Here is a 21,469-nt window from a genome sequence, read left to right on the forward strand (position 1 = left end):
CCCAAAAACTCACTGATTTAAAAGAAGAGAAAGACTGAGCATGAGGACTAATTAGCAAAATAAGTGAGGGAATCATTTAATCAATAGAAGATAGAATACTAGTTAATAAGAGAACTCTGTGACTGGAAGCCAGTGAACATTAATGCCTTTGTTGGTGTATAAATAGTGACAAGTTTTTATAGTCACTAGGCTGGCTTTTTGGATTTGCCATCCAGCATCTCTTTCTGTGCACAACTGCAAATAAACCAAATACCTCAACTCTTGCACACAGGGTGAAAAAAGCCATTTTGGGATAAGAGTATGACTTAGAATCTCCTTCAGATTGATCTCCTGTATGGTTAAGTGCAAGGATGGGGATGGTGAACGAGGCCAGGAGAGCTTAGAGCTGCAGTGTCCTGTTGCAGCCTGTGCCCAGAGTCCTGCCACCCACAGCCAGAGCTTGGGAACAAGTCCTGTGAGTCACTGCCAGGTGAGGAGTGGGGAGAAAGGGCTGGGTCCAGAGAAGTGTGAGTGCTGTGCAGTCAGACCCAGGGACCTGAGCAAGGCAGTTGGAAAGCCACCAGAACAGCCAGGAATTGAGAACAGCTGATCAGTCGAGGCAATGGGCAAAACCAGAAGGAGTGAGAAGCAAGGGGGGTTTCTGCACCCAGCTTGCAAAGCCCCTGACTGAACAAAGTATACTGATGTTGCTTGACAGTTTAGAGCCTATTAACAACAGAAAAAAAAAAAAAAAAAAAAACAAAACAAAACCTAAAACACAAAAAAATTGAGAGCAGGAGAGCAAAGACAGCAGAAGAGGAAGCACCCTGACCTTGTGATGTTGAGAAAAGACCACAAGGTCATGAGAAACAACTTGGACTGTCCTGAAGCAGTGCATAACAGAGACAAATCACACTGTGTGTCACTTTGCTGTCTTGTCACCCACATCCAACACCCTCAGCCTCTAGCAGCCAAGGCACAGCCCCAGGTGAGTTGGGGTGTGGTTTGCCACCCTGGCTGGGATGGAAAGTCTCACTGGGAGGTGGGAAAAAAATACTCCTTCTCCTGTGGAGGGGGCCCTCACCCACTTGCTTTTTGCATGGAGGGATGAGGAAGCTGAAAGGGTCCCCGGGATGGCACAGGACCAGCATCCCCAGCAGGCAACACCTGTGGGAGTGGGGCACAGCAGCTTGAGCCAGCAGGTTCTGCCCCAGGTGTGAGTGAACTGACTCACTGAGATGCCTTTTTGTGGGGGAGGAAAGGCAAGTTGTTGCTCAAATATTTTCAAGTACCTCTGCTGTTTGTCTGTGACATTCTATTAAGCAATGCAGCCAAGGAAGGAGGAGCTCAGCTGTGTTGTAAGGAGTTTCATTTCTGCTGTTCGCTAAACATTCAGAGAAATGAAAGTAAAAAACCCAACACATTGCATTATTATTTCCAGGGCTGTCACAAAGCTGTCTCAACAGCAGGGATTTCACATTTGCCTGACAGAGCCCCTCCAAGGCCTTTCATAGGGACAGTTTTGTCAAGTCAAGAGTTGTATTTGAGGTGACAGCTGTAACAGATTCAGAATTGCCTTTGATAAATGCATTTGCTGCATTAGTGCTAAATATCCTAAGGCTACTCAGTGATTAATTAACAATTCATAATTCACTAAAAGTTCTGCAATAATTAAGCTTAGCTTCACCTGGATATCATCTGCTGAATGCTGTACAGAGGTGTGGCTGCTCTTCTGAGAGGCTTTGGTGAGAAGAAGGCTGAGAGATTTTTACAAGGGCAGGTAGTAATAGGACAAGGGGGAATGGCTTTAAATTGAAAGAAAGTAGCTTTAGATTAGATATTAGGAAGAAATTTTGCCCTGTGAGGGTGGTGAGACCCTGGCACAGCTTGGCAGAGCAGCTGTGGCTGCCCCTGCATCCCTGGAAGTGTCCATGGCCAGGTTGAACAGGGCTTGGAGCAGCCTGGGACAGTGGAAGGTGTCCCTGCCATGGCAGGGGGGTGGAACAAGGTCATCTTTACATTCTTCCAGCCCAAACCATTCTAGGATTCTCTGGCTCTCTGAACTTCTGGCCGTGAGGTGCCCCGTGCAAAGTAAGCAAGTGGTGCCCACTCGTGGCAACTCTGTCTTTTGAAACAGCCTGGTCATTTCCACAAAAGCCAAATACTTCTCCTGTGAGAATTTAGTTTCATTTCTGCCCCTTGTTGTCACAATGGGAAGGTGGAGCCTGTAAGTAAAAAAGCATCTGAAGAAGTTTCAGAAAGTCAGTGCTTCTCCTTTCTACAGGACACTTAGGAGGGTAAGTTTCTCCCTTCCTTCTTCTAAAAAGAATAATGCAATTTTTTACTGTTATCTTTATTCCTTTTAATGTGACATGGCTGCATAAAGCATCTAAAGTAAGTGTGATTAAATAGGGCTTCCAGGAGCAGGATCTTTTGCTTTCTGGGGTGGGGAAAAAGAAAAAAAAGAAAATATATTAATATTATTTCATCTTTAAAAGAAGACAACTGAGAGATGGCTTTTTTTTTTTTAAGCCATTATTCTGCAAGATGATCTAGCCAGCACTATTTATGAGTAGGATCATAAGATTTTCATTGCTTCATTTTCTTTATGAGAAAACAGCTGGAGTTAATAACCATACAACATGGGAACTGTGAGGTTTACCCAAATATCCTGAAGTCAGAGGGTGGGTCAGCCAGAAATCCATGTGCTCCTCTGGCTGGACTGAGAGTGAGTAAATCCAGGAGCTGTGTGGGTTCAGCACTGCACCTTGGGTTCGAGAGGGGATTTTTTAGAAGGGGCTTTTCATCTTCCACAGATGCAAAGCCAAAGGGTCCTTGCAGAAAAACAAAGGAACTCCTCTTTGGCAGGTTGGTGTTTGTGCAAATGCCATGCTGTGCTGGGAGAGGTTTCCCTCACACGGGCAGGCAAATTCTGAAGGTAAATCTCAGTGAAATCAGTACTGTCCCGACAAAGGAGGCAGGGGCAGCTCTGGGGAGAGGAAATTTTTGGCAGCCTTTCAGCATCATGGCGTCATCCAGGTGTCATGTTTCACAAGTGCCTTCTGGCCCATTGTAGAAGGGTTCTTTACAATTGCAGCTTTTTTGTTTCCCTCTCCTCCTTTCTTCCATCCGATGTTGTCACAGCTCAGTACACAAAGAATTCACTATGCCCGTGTGGCACAGGGAAGGGTCACAGAGCCCACCCACCCTGTCCTGGTCCAGGGGTGTAGCCTCGGAAATCCACACAGGTGTTTATTCTGGTGCTGACTGCAGGTATCTTTGTGCAGGGGTGTTGAGTGTGTGTGCACCCTGTGGCCTGCACCCCACCTCGATGTTTGTACAGGTTAACTAAAGGTATTTGGATTTCCTCATGCATCCTCAGCCCTCCCCACATCCCTTCCACCTCTGTGATGGCCATGGGGTTTGTCCTGAGTAAACACACCAGGTGGGTATTGCAGGATATCTGGATGTTTGCATAATTAGTTCATTCCAGAGATGGGGAACTGAGATGTTTGTGATTGACTTTGGTGCACATTGGCCACAAAAAGAACATAAAATGCTGCTGGAGGCTGGGCCAACAGGGCAAACTGGTGGCACGAAGCTGCAGGGAGTTTCTGGGTTGGTTTTCCCCCTTCTCCATCCCTTCTCTCCCCACCCCCACCAGGGGTGCTTACAAGGTAAGTCCAGCTCCTGTGCTTTTGGACAGGTGTTAAAATACCCAAGGTCCGCCTAAATACAGACATAAAATCCTAAAGTAGCTCCAGAGGTGCTTTGTTGCTTTGCAATGGTGAATTCTGCAAGGCCAAACACTGGAAATCTGTACATTCCACCAAAACCTGCTCACATTGTAACCCTTTAGACATGGACTGACCAAATCTGGGACTACAGTGGAGCAGCTTGCACCTAGACTGCTCTGAGAAGTTTTGGAAGCAAAGAGGTCTCACTTGTGACTCAGCAGAAGGACCATGACCTGATTATAATCCATTGTAATAGATGATAGAGTTGTTATTTTGATTTTGCACTGGCAATATTTACATGCTGTATTAGCAATCAATCTAATTTAAAATGCCCACACAGTCACTGAATCCAGTTTCTCATGCCTGGCCCACAACCTTCTCTCAACTGTTCTGCTGCAATGTGTGGGCTTTTTTTAAACTTATTTTACACATTGAAAGTATAAACTGCATTGTGTCTGGTCATACTATTTTGGCATCTGTTTAAATTAGAAAACCTGTAAACTTAATTCAACAACAAAAAAAAATTAACAGAACAGGAAGTTATTTCAAGCAAAGATGTGGTTCTCCTAATTTGTTTTCTGAAGTGGTTGAGTTAAACAGATCTTGGTTTTGGCAGAAAGAAGCTAAAAAATCTAGCTTTGAAAAAGGACTCTTGGGGTTTTTTTCTTAAATCACTTTCTCTGGAAATCACCTTCCCTGGATAATGTCACACCAAAAGCCACTAATTTCCTCAGCCACCCATAGAAAACAAAACTTTTCCATAAGGAAATGCTGAACAAGGAAATAAAAAGTCTCCTAGTCCTCCCTTCTCTAACATCATGTGAAGAAAAGTCTGGTTTTGGTGGAGGGTATAAGCTCTAGAGGAGGGGACCAAGATACAGAGTTTCAAAAACAGGTGTCAGAGTTGCCCCTGACAAGGATTTCTTCCACAAAAGAGGTGAGATGGGCACTCAGCAGACTATGGATTGGAGCCAGCCCACAGCCAGGAAGAATTCACATTCCCTCCAATCCTGCCCTGATACTGACTGAGCTTCTCCAAACACCTTTCAGCAATTTTTTCATCGAGGAGAATTTGCTTTTTGCAAAAACTGGTGTAACTTTGTTTTTGTTTTTCCCCAAAAAACCAAATATTGTTTTTCCTGTGGCAATTTTTAATACCAAAAAGAGAGTTTAAGAGAGGTAAGGAGAAGTAATTCAAGTCAGAAGTTTCAAACCAGCTTCTCCAAACATCTTTCAGCATTTTTTTCATCGAGGAGAATTTGCTTTTTGCAAAAACTGGTGTAACTTTCCCCCCCCCCCCCCCCCCCCAAAAATATTGTTTTTCCTGTGGCAATTTTTTTTTTTATACCAAAAAGAGAATTTAAGAGAGGTAAGGAGAAGTATTTCAAGTCTATTCTCTGGAGAGCAATTTTAGTGGTTTGAAAAGAGCTGTGGCGCTTGGTACCTACCAAGGGTTTGGATCAGGAAATAAAAGTGATGTTTGATTTGCTCTGCTCTGATCATTGTTGCCAGGTGGAGTCACTCACTTCCCCATGTTCGGTTTCAGAGGCTGCACCTCGGAGTGGTTGGACCAGGCACTGATCAATATTTAGTGAAGCACTTGCAGACAACACACGTTCAAGCCCAGAAAATCAGCAGGCCATGGATAATAAGAAAGCAGCATTCAAACAACCTGAAAAAACCAAAAATACCCCCAAGAAAGAGGGGTTTGTATTTTCTCTTGTAAAACCATTTCCAGAAGCTGCTCAAGTGCCTCTCCCACCAGAAACAGAAGACAATCTTGGGCCAGAGAAGCAGTTTTACAAGTTCTTTGAGAGCAAACCTAACCATGACCAGGACTCGGAGGAGGAGTTTTTTACAGCAGAGGATCAGGTAAGGCAAGAAGAGGGCACAGATCCTCCCCTCTCTTACTCTGTTGTTTCTCTTTATGGCCCAAAATGAATTCCTTTGTCTCTTGGTCAATCTGCACTTGTGAGGTCTAAGGAGAACTTTTGGGATGAGTCCTAGCAATTATTCACGTAAGTGGCAATAGAGATACTTGCAATTAATCTGCTGACATTAATAATGCAGGTCTAAAAAAAGAGATGGCTGCAGCCTAGAAGCCAGTTTAATGTGTGACATGTGTCTGTTTCAATCCTAGCAACAAATATTAAACAGAAATCATAAAAGCTAAGGGTTTTTTTTTTTCTTGAGGCTCTTCAACCCTTAACAGAAATGCACAGAAAGGTTAATAATAACCTGCTTGGGTATTTAACACTGAACACAGGTTGGTTTTAAGTCTTTGACATAGTTATTGAAGTCTTTTGAGAATTTACTAGCTATTAAGTGAAGAGAGTGGGCAGGGGTTACCAAAAAGGGTTTAATATGCCTGCCTCCAATAATGTGTGCTGCCTTCCTCATCTTGAACCAAAAAATCTGCTTTGTTTGAGTGCATCCGATCCATTGACATACTTCTAGAAGTATTTTTCTTGGATAAAAGTGATGGAGAGAAACTTCAGTTTTTTGTTCTCAAAAAATCAGGCTTGAATGTGCCTGGCCCAATATGTCTGAAACATATTGGTGTTCCCAAAATTGCAGTTCTAACTGCAGCAGTCACTGGAACATGGAGAGAGGAACAGGGAGAAGAGACCAAGCTGATCTTTATATACTTTAGCTGAGCATATTTAACAGCAGATGGACCAGTTTTTCCAAAGACTGGAAATTGTTTTGTTTTCACATAAATGAAGAGTCTGTGTTAATATCTGGACCTGTGTCAAACCCAGAAAATGACAATAATCAGTCATTTAAAACAACCCACTCATATTCAGGCCTTATGTGAGCCTAAAATGAGGCAAAGAAGGAAGAGCCATGATGATCTAAAAGATTTCAGCCACCTGCTAAGAATGCTACAGCAGAACTCTTCTGGTGCCTGTGCACAAACTAAATCTTCAAACTGCAAAACAAACATCTAATAAGCTATTTTTTTCCAAAATCAGTGATTTCTGGGATCAGTCTTCATTTGCATACACACGCTTCAGTACATCTGTGGATGAGTGAAAGAAAATGGCAGTTATTAAAAAAAACCTGTTATTAAAAAAAATTAACAAACCACACTTATTTAGGTGTTCTTTATCTTTACAGGATGGCTCCCAAAATTTGTTATTTTTACTAAGGATGGTCTGTGAGCCACCCTCAACTGTTTCTTTCATATTTACAGACACATATTTATTACATGGAAATGCAAGGATGCACAGTGATACAAGTAAAGCTTGATGCCATTAAATAACTTTTACTAAAGAACGATTAACAGAAAATGTCTTTTTTTTTTTTTTTAATTATGGAAAATTCACTGTAAGTTTAACTCTAACAGGCTGCAGAACGCACATTGTACAACAAATATGAGGAGAAGATCCGACCCTGCATTGATCTTGTTGACAGCCTGAGAGCTCTTGGGATAGAAAAGGATCTGTCCTTGCCAGCGATTGCGGTGATTGGAGACCAGAGCTCTGGGAAAAGTTCTGTGCTGGAAGCCCTCTCTGGTGTTGCTCTCCCCAGGGGCAATGGTAAGAATTCACTTTTTCATGTTTTCTCTTTGATGAGATGAAAAGGATTTTTTTTTTCTTTTTTTCCTTTTTTATTTGGTCTAGATTTGGATAATTCCATGACTGAGAAATGGAGGTGCGAGTGAGACACCACAAGGTAAATCCAAGGCACGTGTTCCTGATGGTCAAAAGACCAGGAGTAAGAAGTGTAGTGTGATTGCTCCAGCTGACTCTGCATTTCCCAGAAAGCAGCAGTGCAGCAGAGTATTAATTTCACATGGAAAACCAGTCTTTAAATTTGCTTTTGGGGTTGGTTTGGGTTTTTTTAAACTACATTTTCTTACAGATAACTTTTGTTATTTTTGTGTGTAAAAAGTGTGCAAAGGTCTTTGTTTAAAGCATTATTTAAGTCAGAGATGATGAAAGATTTTACAGCTCAAGAAGATCCACTTTCCAGCTCTGTGTGTTTTTTTACTCACATGAATTCTGCAAGTTCCATGTGAGTTTACAATACAATCTAGTCTTTCAGGCTGGAGTTGTAAAAAGGTTTTTCATAGGATTTGGCTGCAGCACTGAAATAGATCATCCAGAGAGGAGCGAAACTCTATCTGTGGAGGTTTGCAGGGCCAGACATGTCTGGGAAGAGCCATGGTTGACCTCATCTAGCGCTGGTGACAATCCTGCTCTGAGCAGGAAGTTGGACAATTCCCCTCTGGCAGCGTCTCTTGGAATAGTTCCATGTTTTTTTTGTGAAACATTTTTGTGTGGAACATTTTTGTGTGGAACAGGCGGCCCTGTGTACACCACACACCTCAAGGCATTGTTTCATGCACAACCTCTGCCTTTGGAACTGCTGCAGGTATTGTCACTCGGTGTCCCTTGGAGCTTAAACTGAAGAGGTTGCCTGAAGGGCAGGCATGGCAAGGGAAGATCTCCTACAGAAATGTGACCCAGGAGCTCCAGAACGCCTCTGAGGTGGACAGAGCAATAAGGCAAGGTGAGTGGATTTGGCTGGCTCCATCTCCTCTGAATCCTCCTCTTCGAGCCTCCTCTCACAGCATCCATGGTGATTGTGGAGTTACACCAAGAGCTGGACTCAGAGCAGATGAAGCTGGGTCAGCACAACTCATTTCTCTCAAGGGAGCTGTACCAGTGCTCCAGTGGTGAAGATGATTTAGGATGATGATCCCAGAATGGCCTGGGTTGAAAGGGACCTTAAAGACCTTCTAGTTCCAACACCTTGGGCCGGGATGCCACCCACTAGATCCACGATCCTTTTATCATGATCCATGGTCCTTTTATCCTGGTCCATAATAAATGCTCAGGCTGTGTCCTTACCTGGGTGGTGGCTTCCTGGCTTCCTGGTTTGGGGAGGTTGTCTGTCAAATTATAAACATGGGACCTAAATGGTTCCTGTCATCAGTTCAAAAGCCCAGAGAGTGCTTGAGGTGTCTCTCTTGCAATATCCTCAAAATCTTATTATTTTGGAGGACGTTGCAAGAAGGCAGAGTGGAGGACTGAGAGCTTCTGCCACGCACTGTGACCATGGGCTCAGTCACTGCCCTTCACATGTCTCAGCTTTACTGTTACGACATTTCATGCTGGGTAAGAAATCAGTGTTCTTACCCAAAAGGCAGTGAGCACTTTGCCCTAAGTGTGAAAGTTGGATTGTCCTTACATCCTTGACTAGCATGATTCCTAGAGAGGCTACCTGGAACAGAGGCTGGACAGAGTTAAAGGAATAAAGTAGGGTTTTATTTAAAAGGCCTTCAAAGGATACAGTACCCAAAGGCTCTTGGGTAGTACAAGAGCCTGGCTGTGGCTACACCCAAGATCGTCACGAATTTTCACACTTTTATAAGTTTTGGTCCATTTCCATATTGGGGTTCATTGTCCAATTTCAGCTTCAGGTTATGCAGTCCCATCCTCCCAGACTGCTCTCCTCTATTTCCTATTGTTATACTTTTTGGGCCTTTTGGGCCTTTTTGTTGTTTGCACTTTTGGGCCCAAAGCTGCAATGGTGCCCTTGGTTCTCAGGCTGGAAATGGATTGTTTTGTCTGACTGAACTGTGAGGAGAACTTGCTAATGCTTTATATGAAGTTCAAAGTCACACACTAAGGCAGTACAGAATCTAAAAAATATGAAAGCTAAAACTTAAGGCATCAAGCACAGCTCTGCAAATTGTTATTATTTCTATTTTTTTTTTTAATTAGCTTTTCAATACATTATTTGGATATTCTCAAAACTGGCCAGGCAATTGGTATGAATTAAGGTAATTAAAGAGCTGAAAATCTCTGATGAGAATGACTGGAGTTTCTTTGCTTCTCTGTACAGTTCAAGCATTATTGCCTTGTAATATCTGGGACAATTTACTCTGAATGTACCTATCAAAATGCGAAGAATGTAGAACAACACCTATATTTCTTTCACAGCATCCAAGGATTAATTAATGCTGACAAAGTCTCTTGTTGAGGAAGCATTTCTACAACTGACCAGTGTTTTACCTGATCCCTTTCATTGTGGTTTATTTACATGTATTTGTCTGCATACATGAGAGTCCATAAATATATGCTCTGTAAAACATTACAGCTCATATTCCAACAGGACTTCACATTAACTTGTTCTGCATGATAATTTCCTTAGATTCTTGCATAAATTCCTATTCTTTCTATTTTTTTTTTTTTTAATTAGCTTTTCAATACATTATTTGGATATTCTCAAAACTGGCCAGGCAATTGGTATGAATTAAGGTAATTAAAGTGTCTGGCTGGATCTGAAAGAAAACGCCAAGCCTGAAAGAACCTTAGGTGGTAGTTGGTACATTTCAAAGTGCTTGTGTTCAGCTTTGGTTTGATGCATCGTTTGAAGCTTGTGTTCATTGCCTTGCTCTTTTCACAGCCCAGGATGTGGTGGCCGGTCCTAGAGGCGCCATTAGCCCGCAGTTAATTTCCCTGGAAGTTCGGTCCCCTGATGTCCCCGATCTGACGCTAATTGATCTCCCTGGAATTGCCAGGGTGGCCGTGGGGGACCAGCCAAAAGACATCGGGGACCAGGTAAAGCTCAGCCTCGTGTGCCAATCTGTGCCCAGGGCCTCATCCCTTGGGGGCTCCCAGCAGACCTTGAGTGAAGTAAACAGAATAAATGGAGGGGATCTCTGCTCTTCCTCTGGCTGCTGTTAGAAGAAGTGCTGGGAAATGCAAATAAAACTCTGGCAGGATAAGGCCTGCTTAAATAAAACTAAGGTAGGAAAAGTTAGGGTGATGTGCAGGAGCTGGGTGTGTTGCTTCTCCTAAAATACCTTTAAATGGGAACTTGCAATAAGATGAGGCCAAGCTCAACTAGATATACCAAATAAAAATGAGACAAGATTGGGTTGTCTGGGCTTTACTTTCTGGGAGGAGAGTAATTTCATTCCACAGTTAGATAGCAATCTTTCTGTTGTATTGAGAAGAAAGCAGCAGGTGTGATAAAATCCAAACATTTCCCTTGTTCCCAGCTGTCTGCATGCTCCAGAGATGGAGTCTGCAGCACTGCAGCCTGTCAGAAGCTGGGATGGGTGGGAAGTAGAAAAGAGAGGCAATTTTACCAAAATCCAGGGGAATTTTTTTTTTTTTTTTACTATGGAATAAGCACGACAGTGCTCTGTGAAGCTTCTACAAAATAACACAAATTATGAGGAACTCGTTTAGTTTGGCATTGAAACATTGAAAAATGTCAACTAGATGTCATGTGCATGTTCAGTTTTGGTGCTTTGTAAAATTTTCCTACAATTATTCCACTGAAAAATAAGCCAAAGACATTTGTGCTGCTTTCAGAGATACAAATTTGAGATTTATCAGCACAATTGAGCTTGCTTTCTTTCCATAAGTGTATACCCAAAGATCATACATACCTAAAACCTGATTTTCTTACATGCGTTAGATATCAAATACCCTTAATATTTCTATAATGAAAGATTATATATGCACAAGAGGTTGAACTCCACATAGCTGCCAAGACAGGCTTAACAACATTAGTTTGGTCTCATTAATGCCAGATGTTTGAATTAATCCTGACATAAGGAAAGAGGTTGCATTCTTCTGCTGGCCCCTTTCCATGCCATCCTCTAGCATGTAACCCTATCCTCAGCATATGTGGCATTTAATGTCATCAGGCAGTGGCTCATATTGCTAGAAATTGTCACATCCTACAAGCAAGTGTCTGATTTCACTGAACCTCCTCACTGCTGTATTGAATTGCAGATCAAAAAGCTTCTTAAAAGAATTATTGGCTGCAAAGAGACAGTCAATTTGGTAGTGGTGCCATGTAACGTGGATATTGCAACAACAGAAGCTTTGAAAATGGCTCAAGAGGTGGACCCCACTGGAGAAAGGACAATAGGTGAGATCATTTTTTAAGCTATGAGCTGGAAAGGAGGCCAAATCTTTTTTTTTTTTTTTCCTTCCTATGAGATCTGATGTTCTGTGGTCTGTGAAATTAGCTACTAGAAGAAGAGCGGGAAAAAAAAAAAAAATAAAACAGCCTAAAGAATATATTTGCAAGTATCTCTAGTCACAATTCTTGAGTAGCTCCAAGAATCCCTTCATTTGGTGTCTTGCTGGCACTCCTGTTATGAATAACTGGAAGCTGAAAATCTCAGTTAATGGTAGTGGATGTGAAGTTAATGGTAAAAAGCTTTGCTTTAAAAAAAACCTTTAAAGAAAGGTTTGCAAAGCAAAAGGTATGTTGGGAGGAACTGCAGAGTGAGTTTTACTGCCTGAGAGCTGAGAACTTTCTAGGAGAAGGAATACAAAAAAATTGCTTTATTAAGCATGGTACAGAGTGTTCCTGCTTGGTGGTTAACTTTCTCTTTTAACTTCACAGGAATCCTCACAAAACCTGACCTGGTGGACAAGGGAACTGAAGGGGCCATTGTTAAAATACTGCAGAACAGGGTGATCCCCCTCAAAAAGGGCTACATGATTGTCAAGTGCCGTGGGCAGCAGGACATCCACAACAAACTGACCTTGGCTGCTGCAATCCAGCAGGAGAAACGCTTCTTTGAGAATCACACACACTTCAGGTACTCCTCACAGAAAAGTCCTCATCAAAAACATGTTAAAGTCACCTCAAAGCTCCCTGTTGATTTGCTGAGATTTAACTACTTAGGGGTTACAAACAGATATCAATTATTCTCAATATTTCTCATTGCCCATGTAGGGTTGTGTTTCAGTAATCCAGAAGATTTTTACATACTGAATAAACTTTTAAAAAATTTTTTTGGGTTTTTTTGGATGCAAAATACATGGGGGAAATGCTATGAACTTCAGAAGTTCCGAATAGTCCCAAAGAATTCGAGTTAAAGCATCTGAGCACTTCAATCAGGCACTGAAGTGTTTCTGTTCACTGGAAAACGTGGAGGAACAGCATGAGAAAGAAAGGCTGTGCTGAGGACACAGGCTGCCCACATGACTCAGCAGCAAATAAATCATAATGCAGAGAATGGCAGCTGACAAGGGTTGTGAACTTCACACATGAAGAAATAATAGAACAGCACACTCATCTGCTGTTAGAATTTGCTTTTCTCAGATTTTTCTGTTTCCCTTTGCTCAGTCAGTAGCTGTCAAACAACTCATGAATAAACCCAGAGAGTCCTGGGCAGTTGCCACATCTGCACTAGCATGGCCCAGAGCCCCTTTCTTTACTCAAATTGTGTAATAAGATTAGTGAAAACAGAGCAGAGCATCAGTGCTGCCTCCTTGCCCTGCACAGCCTGGCTGTCCAAACCCACCTTTTCCTCTTTTTTCACAGGGCCTTTATGGAAGGGGGAAAGGCTACTATCCCCTGTCTGGCAGAAAAGCTCACAGATGAACTTGTGAAACACATTATTGTAAGTAACAGAAGCCCCATACTGAGCTGTTTGTAGCAGTTACTACCTAAAAACAAGTTCAACCCTTCAGCCTTGGGCTGCAGTTGGATTCCATCTTTATGTGCTTAATGATGCTTCAACTCAGTGATCAGAGAACAAACTGAACTGAGAGGCAGAGGTAAAAAGCCCCACTCTGTCCTCAGATTTGCCTTTAACTGCAGATCAACAATGAACAAATTATTTCATCTATTTGTGACTCATAATTCCTGCCTTTTCAATGACAGCCATGATACTTCTTTGTGTTTATAAGTGTTGATCACCTGGCTGACGAGTTACTGCTGTCAGCTTAGTGAAACAATGATTACTATTCCACTGAAAATGTCTTCAAAACATCAAGATGTTCTATTATATTAATATACTACTGTAAGGCTGTTGGGGGTTTTCATTTGGTACAACTATATCTGTATGTAATATATCTTATTGCAGATAAATATATCTGTAATATATCTTATTCCATTAAGAGAAGATGCTAAAATATAAGCAACATCTAAATTCAGTCTCAAAGGAGAAAAAAAATTGTTTATGTAAATTTACAGAAAAGAAGAAACTAAACAGCCATGTTGCATCAGGTATTTATCAGGAATTGGGCAGTCACCACTTTCCTGGCACAACCTGTGAGGACATTGTTTTTGGTGAAATTTTGCCCTAGCCTGCAGCTGTTCTGCCCAGCCCTCAGTGAGGTCCAGCCTGATCCCTCAGGCAGATCCTGGCTCCTGAGTGTCCTCAATAAAAGCCATATTTGCTTTTCTGTGTTATCCCACTGTCACACATGGGACACTGGCAGCAAGGTCTTGGATTTGTAAAAACAGCAAAGATCCCAAGCAGGTGTACATCACTCTTAGAGGGATTTTGTTTTCCTTCTGAAATCTGACAAGTTCAACCTATCTCAATGCTCTTCTTCACTGTCTCCTCCCCAGAAAACTTTGCCAGCACTGGAGAGCCAAATTCATGACGCCCTCTATAAAACATCACAGGAGCTGCAGAGGTACAAGAGAGGAACACCTGAAACAGAGTCTGAGAAGCTGTTTTACCTCACAGATGTAAGTATCAGTATTGGTCACAGAGCAGAGCAGGGAGGTAACTGTAACAAAGAAAAAGAAACTGCCTGAAATTATCAAAACATCAGCATGGATCACTGGGAAGTTTGTGGTATCCATCATTTTAGTGAGGGTAACATAGACAAACCACACCTGCAAAAATAATGGACCACAGGAGCTCATGGCCTCTTCTAAAAATTTTTCCTGTGTTTATGAGACATGAAAATGAAACTTGGTTAATTGGGTCAAAATCATGCATCTCAGCAATGAAAAACAAACTCCTGGGTGCTCAACACTTTGAAGGGTTCCCATTGTTTACAGGACTCATAACATCAAATGTATTCCTGATATAAAAATGTGGTTTGCAGGTCCATCTAAGTGCCTCATCTCACGGAGTTACTCCCTGAGTAAACCTTCAGTAGGCTTTAGAGGTGTTTGTGGAAGCTCATCAGACTTCATACAAGTCTGGCCTATTAGAATTTAGTAAATGGCTCTAAAAGTCTACAGGGGAAAAACCAAAAGAATATAAAGTTTGTTCTCCTCTAGTTGTTACAGTCTGGGGGGAAAAAAACCCCAAACCAAGAGCTAAGAGCATAAAAGATTTAAGAAAGGGATGTTTTTTATGAACTGTGTCCCTGCTTTAACATCAAACAACTGCAGATTTACTTAATATCCACAAATTAATCTGAAGAAATGAAACTTCACTAAATTGCCTGCTTGTTGTTCAATTCACTGCAGTTGATCAAATTCTTCAACCAAGAGATCTCTCAGAGCACACGAGGAGAGGAGCAGCTGTTTGAGGACGAGGTCAGGCTGTACACCAAGATCCGCAAGGAATTCCGTGGGTGGGGCGCGATTCTCCTGGAGTGTACTGCGAGGGGTAAGCACAGAACAGGCTCGAGCTGGGCCAAGGGAAATACAGGTTGGATATTAGGAAAAGGTGTTTTACAGGAAGGGTGATAAATGTCTGGAATGGTCTGCCCAGGGAGGTGGTGGAGTCACCATCCCTGGATGTGTTTAAAAACAGACTGGATGTATTGTAAATTCAGGTCCACTGACAAAGGAAGGAATGATGAGGAGGACTCCATTTTATCAGAAGGCTGATTTATCACTTTATTATACTATATTATATTAAAGAATATTAACTGTACTAAAGAATACAGAAAGGATACTTAGTGAATGCTAAAATGATAATAATGAAAACTCGTGACTCTCTCCAGAGTCTTGACACAGCTTGGCTCTGATTGGCCAATGAGTCAAAACAACTCACAGCAGAATCCAATGAAACAAACACCTGTGGGTAAACAAAGACATGTCTCCAAAGACATTCCACGTGAGCACAACACAGGAGAAGCAGATGAGATAAGAATTGTTTTCCTTTTCTGTGAGGTCTCTCAGCTTCCCAGGAGAAAAACCCTGGGCGAAGGAGTTCAGAGAATGTGAATGCCACAGGATGTGGCACTCAGTGCCAGGGTTTAGTTGAGCTGTTGAGACTGGGTTGGATTCAATGATCTTGAAGTTCTCTTCCAACCTGGTCATTCTGTGAATTCTGTGAACCCATCCTGGCAGCTGACCTGAGAGCCCATCCCCTTGCTTTTAAACCCAGACACAGCATCTTCAGTAAATGTTTTCCAAGAAAATTAAGAGCAAGAAGCCAGGAGCATCCATCTGTTGTGGTGTCCTGGGGACACAGACACAGTTTGTGTGAAGTGCTGTCATTACAGAGAGGTCTGTGCTTGTCTCTCTTCTCCCACCACAGCAATAACACAGGCACAGAATTTGTTGGAGGTATTCTGAACCATTCTTCTAAGTTACAACAATTATCTAGGTTGTAATTATTTTGTAATTATTATCTAGGTTGTTATTATTTATTACTATTCATTGGCGTTGTAACACCAATGAATAGTAATGAATAATAACAACCTAGATAATTTTTATTTTTGCTCTTAATATTTTTATTTTATTATTGCTATTAATATTTTAGAATCTGGGTGGGGTTTTTCTTTTCCACTTTAGCTCTGGGCTAAGGTGATACCTCACAGAAAAAAATGAGCAAATTTGTGTAGTATCAACAAAGAAATACTGACTGTGATAGCTTAAATAAAAATAACTAGCTAACAGTAGATTCCCCAGAAAAAAAGTGTTTAGTGAGCTTGGAGGTTTGTTTTGTTTGGGGTTTTTTTAAAACTTGGATGTGACTGGTAATGGCCAACTACTTCTGTGAGGGTAAAAATGTCAAGAAGAACCAGAATTTTTGTGGCCCAACATAATTTCTGTCAGCCAGATGCTTGATGCAATATGTGGGATGGCTCATTCAGAGAGCAGCAATGCATTACCTCTGTTCTGCGGTAACAAAAAAACATCTCAGTAGTTTCTCCTCTCAAGAACAACTCAAAGAGGATAAATAGACTTTCTTCTTAAACCTGAAACATATATATTGAGTGATTTAGTAGCAAAGCAAAGTTATTTTACCATTACAGCTAAAAAAAATGTCCCTGGTAAAGTGTGGAAATACGAAGATCGATACCGCGGACGGGAGTTCCCAGGCTTCAGCAACTACAACACTTTTGAGGACATCATAAAAGAGCAGATCAGAGAACTGGAGGAGCCAGCAATTGAGATCCTGAACAATGTGATAAGTATGGCCCAGCCCATGGGAGGCTCTTGTGTGGGGGACACTGCTGGGCCTGACAAGTTTATTTTCCAGGAGAAGCTGATGCTCTCAAGATCCTTCAGTGTGGAAATAAATCTGATTCAGCTTGGGGATTGCTCCTTCTCTAGAGCATTCAATCTCTACACATGGTCTCCAGCATTTATTAATGCTTTTACCAGTGGCTCTTGGAAGGGAATTAGAAAATAATTATAATAAATAGAGCATAACTATAAAAAATAGAAAATAACTATAATTAATAACACAGCAAGGAAGCAGTACAGTAGAAGTACCTGGTGTTAAGTGGTCACACTCTTGGATCTGGAAATCTAAATTTCTGCTTGTTTGTATGTGTCATAAAAGCAGAGTGCACCAGTACAGCAGCTCAGTTATTTCTGAATGAATAGAGAAAATGAGTAGTCTCCCAAGTCTCATATTAACAATAGCTTAAAATCCTCACTTGCTTACCTGACTTTATTTTGTCTCTCTGTTCTTCCCTCAGGACTGGTTGAGGAGAAATTTACGGAGGTTGCTAAAAGGAATTTTGCTAATTTTCACAATCTAAGCAGAGTTGCCAAGGTAAGACACTACTATAAGCTGAGATCCTCAAAAGACAGAATGGCATTTGTAAATACATCCATGCTTGTGGTACCTGTCTCACTGCATTACCCTTATGCAAGTGTGGAATTTCTTGCAGGAAAATAGGAAAGAGCCTGAAAATGATGGCATGATTATAATGGCACTAATGAAAGTGCACTTTGCACAACTTTGACAAGATCTAATATATACATTATTTATTCATTCTGCTCAAATTCTTAACAGTGCAAAGAAAACCTGGTGTGGCTACCTTGAAGAGTTTATCATTAATTTCAGATTTAAGTCCTGCAGTGATTTCTCAGAGCGCTCAACTGTGTTTCCCTCTCTGAAAACAAACCAGGATTTTAGCCAGTGCAGGAATCTCACCTTTGCTGAAAGGGAGCAGGAGCAGACAAACCAAAAATCATCCAGCCATGAAAAAACGACAAGATGGCTGCTCACAGTTTGGGCATTGGCAGGTTTTGGGGTGGAGTTCAGTGGTGTGCATGTCCTTGAAGGCCTTTTCCAGAAAGAGCTTTGAGGAAAAGATGAGAAGCATTGAGAAAAAGATGAGAAGCATTGAGGAAAAGACCAGAAGCAATGCTGGCAGCCAGGAAAGAGAGTCCACTCACAGGGTACTGCTGAAAAAGGAAACACAGAGGCAAATGTGAGTGAAATAGGTGGTTTGCTATTTCATTTGCATTGTCAAACCCTACTGAGCTCCCAGGCCAACCAAGCACTGAACAAATAAATTATTTCATCCAAACACAGAGGTGTTCAGGCAGGGTCTTTAGGTGTAACACAGTGAGAGGAATGAAGAGCGAAGAAGTCCTGGCAAACACTGGACATGAGAAAATATAGGGGGTGTTTTCTTAGGAATGCTAGGAAAGCATTTTAAGGGAATTTGAGCATCACTGAGGGAACTTTGCCAGCCCCACAGACTTTTAGGTGGAAGTATCAAAAAGAGTCAGATGGCTCAATAAAAGCACCAGACAGAGAGGGGTTAAACAGGGTTGGTTTGCTGACAACAGATATTTTCCTTTGGGTTTCAAGCACCAAGTTTGGAGTGGGACAAAAGTGCCACATTTTCCTGCTCTTTCACAAGAGAGAGACCACAATCCAAAGCATTACTCCATGTTCCCATGTTCTGGGGTTAGACAGTGCTGCACAAGGACAGTTGAACACTGTGCCCACCTTGCCATTCCCTGGGGACACTGGCACCTTCCCAAAGGGAGCAAATATCTCAGAACTTCTTTGTTCCTTTCTTTTCCAGGTGAAAATTGAAGACATTAGAGAGAAACAAGCAGCAGATGCTGAAAGACATATCCGGGCCCAGTTTAAAATGGAGAAAATCGTGTACTGCCAGGATGACCTTTACATTGGTGATTTAAATACTGTTAAGGCAGCAAACGCTCTCAACGGGTCCCCAGGAGCAACTCTGCAGTCTCACATTGCTCCAAAGGACCCCTCTGTTGTCGTGGAGATGGTTTCTCACACCAGTGCCTATTTCTCTGTGAGTTCACAGGCAGATTTGCTGCCCCCTGAATGCCACAGCAGATCCCCCTCAGCCAGATCTTGTTGGAGTCAACACAGCCTTGTGTGCCCTGCTAGCACTGTGCAGGGAATAGCCAGGGGTATCTCAGTGTCTCATTCAGGTACATGCTCAGCTTCTCTGCAAACCACTCGGAGCTTCTGAGCAGTCAGGGCAAAGCTGGGCTCTATCAGCAGGATGCAGGATGCAGGATATGGGGATTAGAAAAGCCTGAGTGTGCCAAAGTGACAAGCTGGCTCCCAAACCACTTGTCAGCTACCTCCCAGTCTGGCTCAGGCCAGCCTCAAGCCACTCTGCACATTCCTGCAGCCAGCAGAAAGTGGCTTGCAGTCAGATCTTAAACTGCTACAGCAGGAGGAGCAGTAATAAAACATTACATTAAAATATGCAGTAATAAAACATTACATTAAAATATATCAGCTGTCTGTAGGGATCAGAGTGCATCTGCTGTACTGCAGATAGCACCCTGTAAGTGAAGTCTCTGAGGACAAATGGGGTGTTTCAACAAAGGATCACGTTAAAGAAAGGAAACAGAACATGCAGGATCAAGATTTGCTTTGTTGTAAAACTCCCTCAGAAAGCAACAAGTTCAATATTAATGATTCAGGAAGGTAGGTAGCAGCTCACTTTGAATTGCAAGAGCAGACTTTGTGACAAATTCCTGCAATTAAATGGTCAGGCTGCTCAGGCTGATGAAGACAAAACCCTTGATTTTCACAGAACAAGAAACAAAGCCAGAAGTGGCTTTGTCCATCCCACCTTGCTCCACACTCTGCTTTATGTTTTATCTGCAGGTAAATAATTTTGTAAATGCCCTGAGAGCCATTTTCAACAATCCCACCTTGCTACACACATAAGCACATCCATCCCACCTTACTACACACTCTGCTATATGTTTTATCTGCAGTTAAATATGTTTGTAAATGCCCTGAGAGCCATTTTCAACAATCCCCCCAATGCCAGGGCACCACAGCTCCTTGGGACTGACTTATGCAAGGCCAAATAGAGTTTGAATGAGATGGAAGTTAAATATCCATGGCCACCTACACCCTATAGGGTCTACAAATGCCATTTTCAATTGTACCACAAAAAGAAAGACAGAACCTCTCAATTGCAGCCAGGCACTAAGGTCTAAGTGCTCACCCAGCTCCAGGAGGGCTGGAGGCAGCCAATTCCCAGAGCTGGGAGAGTTTAGAACCTCATGGTGCCCTAAAGCACCAGGTGGGCCCCCAAACCCTGTGGATATCCATGGGAAAAGGGCCCCAAAAGCTCTTCTGGATCAATCTGTTTGCATCCATAAATGAACCAGGTCAGGTCACACAGGAGATCATCTCTTGGGGATAAAAACAGATGTAATGTAGGCACAGTCTGGTCTCACTGCTGCTGAGGACATTTCCCCTTAAGGCTAAAGCTTCCTCCCAAAGCTGTTTTAAGTTTAAAAGGACAAGCACATCAGAAATACCATCTAAATACCACCATCTAATGGAGGAATTTACCATTTTTTTAAACCATCTAATAGAGGAATTTACCAGCTTTAGGAAAAATCACTCTCTGCTTTCCTGCATCAAAACATATCGTAAGCATTCGGTGAAGACAAGTTGGACACCAGAAATTGGGCACAAGTTCTGCTTGTCAGGAATGTCCTTCTATAACTTGTCCCAGTGAGAGCTGGCAGAGCTGAGCAGAGGACAATCTGCCTTGGCTTTAGTTTGGTGAGGGAAGAAAAGCAACAGCTGACATCCCCATTACTCTTAATTTTTAGATTTCAGGCGCAAAAGACATTGTTTGCAAACATTTTTTAGTTCATAGCAGCACTCCCTTCTTGAACAGTAACTCAGTCCAACATTTTAAAACTTTGGAGCCACTTTTTTTACCAGATTACCTATGGATCCTTCATTTTTGAGTTCTTTTTATCAATTTAGTATTTTGCTTTTTTCCCCCTCCATCTCACAGGAAGCAAGCAAACGCCTTGCCAATCAGATCCCTCTGATCATCCTGTCTTCTGTCCTTCATGACTTTGGAGAAAACCTGCAGACCTCAATGCTGCAACTTTTACAAGATAAAGAGAAGTTAAACTTTCTCCTTGATGAGGATTCTGAAGCTGCTAAAACCAGGGATTACCTCAGCCAAAGAGTTGATCGTCTCACCAAAGCCTGCCAGTACCTGAGAGAATTCAGCTTGTTGTAATCTCCTTGTTTTTCATGAGGTTTTTTTTCTCCTCATCTTCTAGCATTACTGAAGAATTTCATATAATCCCATAAAAATGTAGCATCAGCCCAGACCCTTAATACTAATTTCTATTTTTCAGTTATTCTTTATTTTCCATAATCATATGCAAACTGCTGCCTTTGCATAAAGAGCTCCACTGGAGGAGTTGTGATTAAATAAACATTATCCCATTTTAAAACATTTTCTTTGTGAACTCTGTGTAACCACTGAATAATCATTAAAAAGCTAACACTCTGAGGATTGTATGTTTTGTTGGAGTTTTTTTTTTTTTCTTTTTAA

At 41.9% G+C, this 21,469-nt stretch overlaps 1 protein-coding gene across 2 annotated transcripts; it reads left to right on the forward strand.

Moving 5' to 3' along the window:
• Positions 1-2,195: 2,195 nt before the first annotated feature.
• On the forward strand, positions 2,196-21,427 carry LOC134432362 (interferon-induced GTP-binding protein Mx-like). 2 transcript variants are annotated; one of them, XM_063180991.1, is made up of 14 exons: positions 2,196-2,276; positions 5,263-5,588; positions 7,066-7,258; positions 8,097-8,234; positions 10,137-10,291; positions 11,480-11,618; positions 12,102-12,300; positions 13,029-13,107; positions 14,064-14,186; positions 14,922-15,063; positions 16,664-16,822; positions 17,336-17,412; positions 18,683-18,922; positions 20,915-21,427. In XM_063180991.1, the coding sequence occupies exons 2-14, from the start codon at positions 5,358-5,360 to the stop codon at positions 21,146-21,148; spliced, it is 2,109 nt and encodes a 702-aa protein (XP_063037061.1). In that variant the 5' UTR covers positions 2,196-2,276; positions 5,263-5,357; the 3' UTR covers positions 21,149-21,427. The 2 variants fall into 2 exon arrangements, with proteins under 2 accessions (XP_063037061.1, XP_063037050.1); XM_063180980.1 differs by having other exon boundaries at positions 2,227-2,276; positions 5,229-5,588.
• Positions 21,428-21,469: the final 42 nt, after the last annotated feature.

This window comes from Melospiza melodia, chromosome 2, assembly GCF_035770615.1.
Source record: "Melospiza melodia melodia isolate bMelMel2 chromosome 2, bMelMel2.pri, whole genome shotgun sequence".
Lineage (NCBI taxonomy): Eukaryota > Metazoa > Chordata > Aves > Passeriformes > Passerellidae > Melospiza > Melospiza melodia.

What these genes read in the sequence shown, in the direction of transcription:
- LOC134432362 (XM_063180991.1), top strand. Translation starts at nt 5,358, where the DNA reads ATGGATAATAAGAAAGCAGCATTCAAACAACCTGAAAAAACCAAAAAT. An exon ending in GATCCTGAACAATGTGATAA is followed by an intron (nt 16,823 to 17,335) that starts GTATGGCCCAGC and finishes TTCTTCCCTCAG; the next exon opens with GACTGGTTGAGGAGAAATTT. An exon ending in ACACCAGTGCCTATTTCTCT is followed by an intron (nt 18,923 to 20,914) that starts GTGAGTTCACAG and finishes TCCATCTCACAG; the next exon opens with GAAGCAAGCAAACGCCTTGC.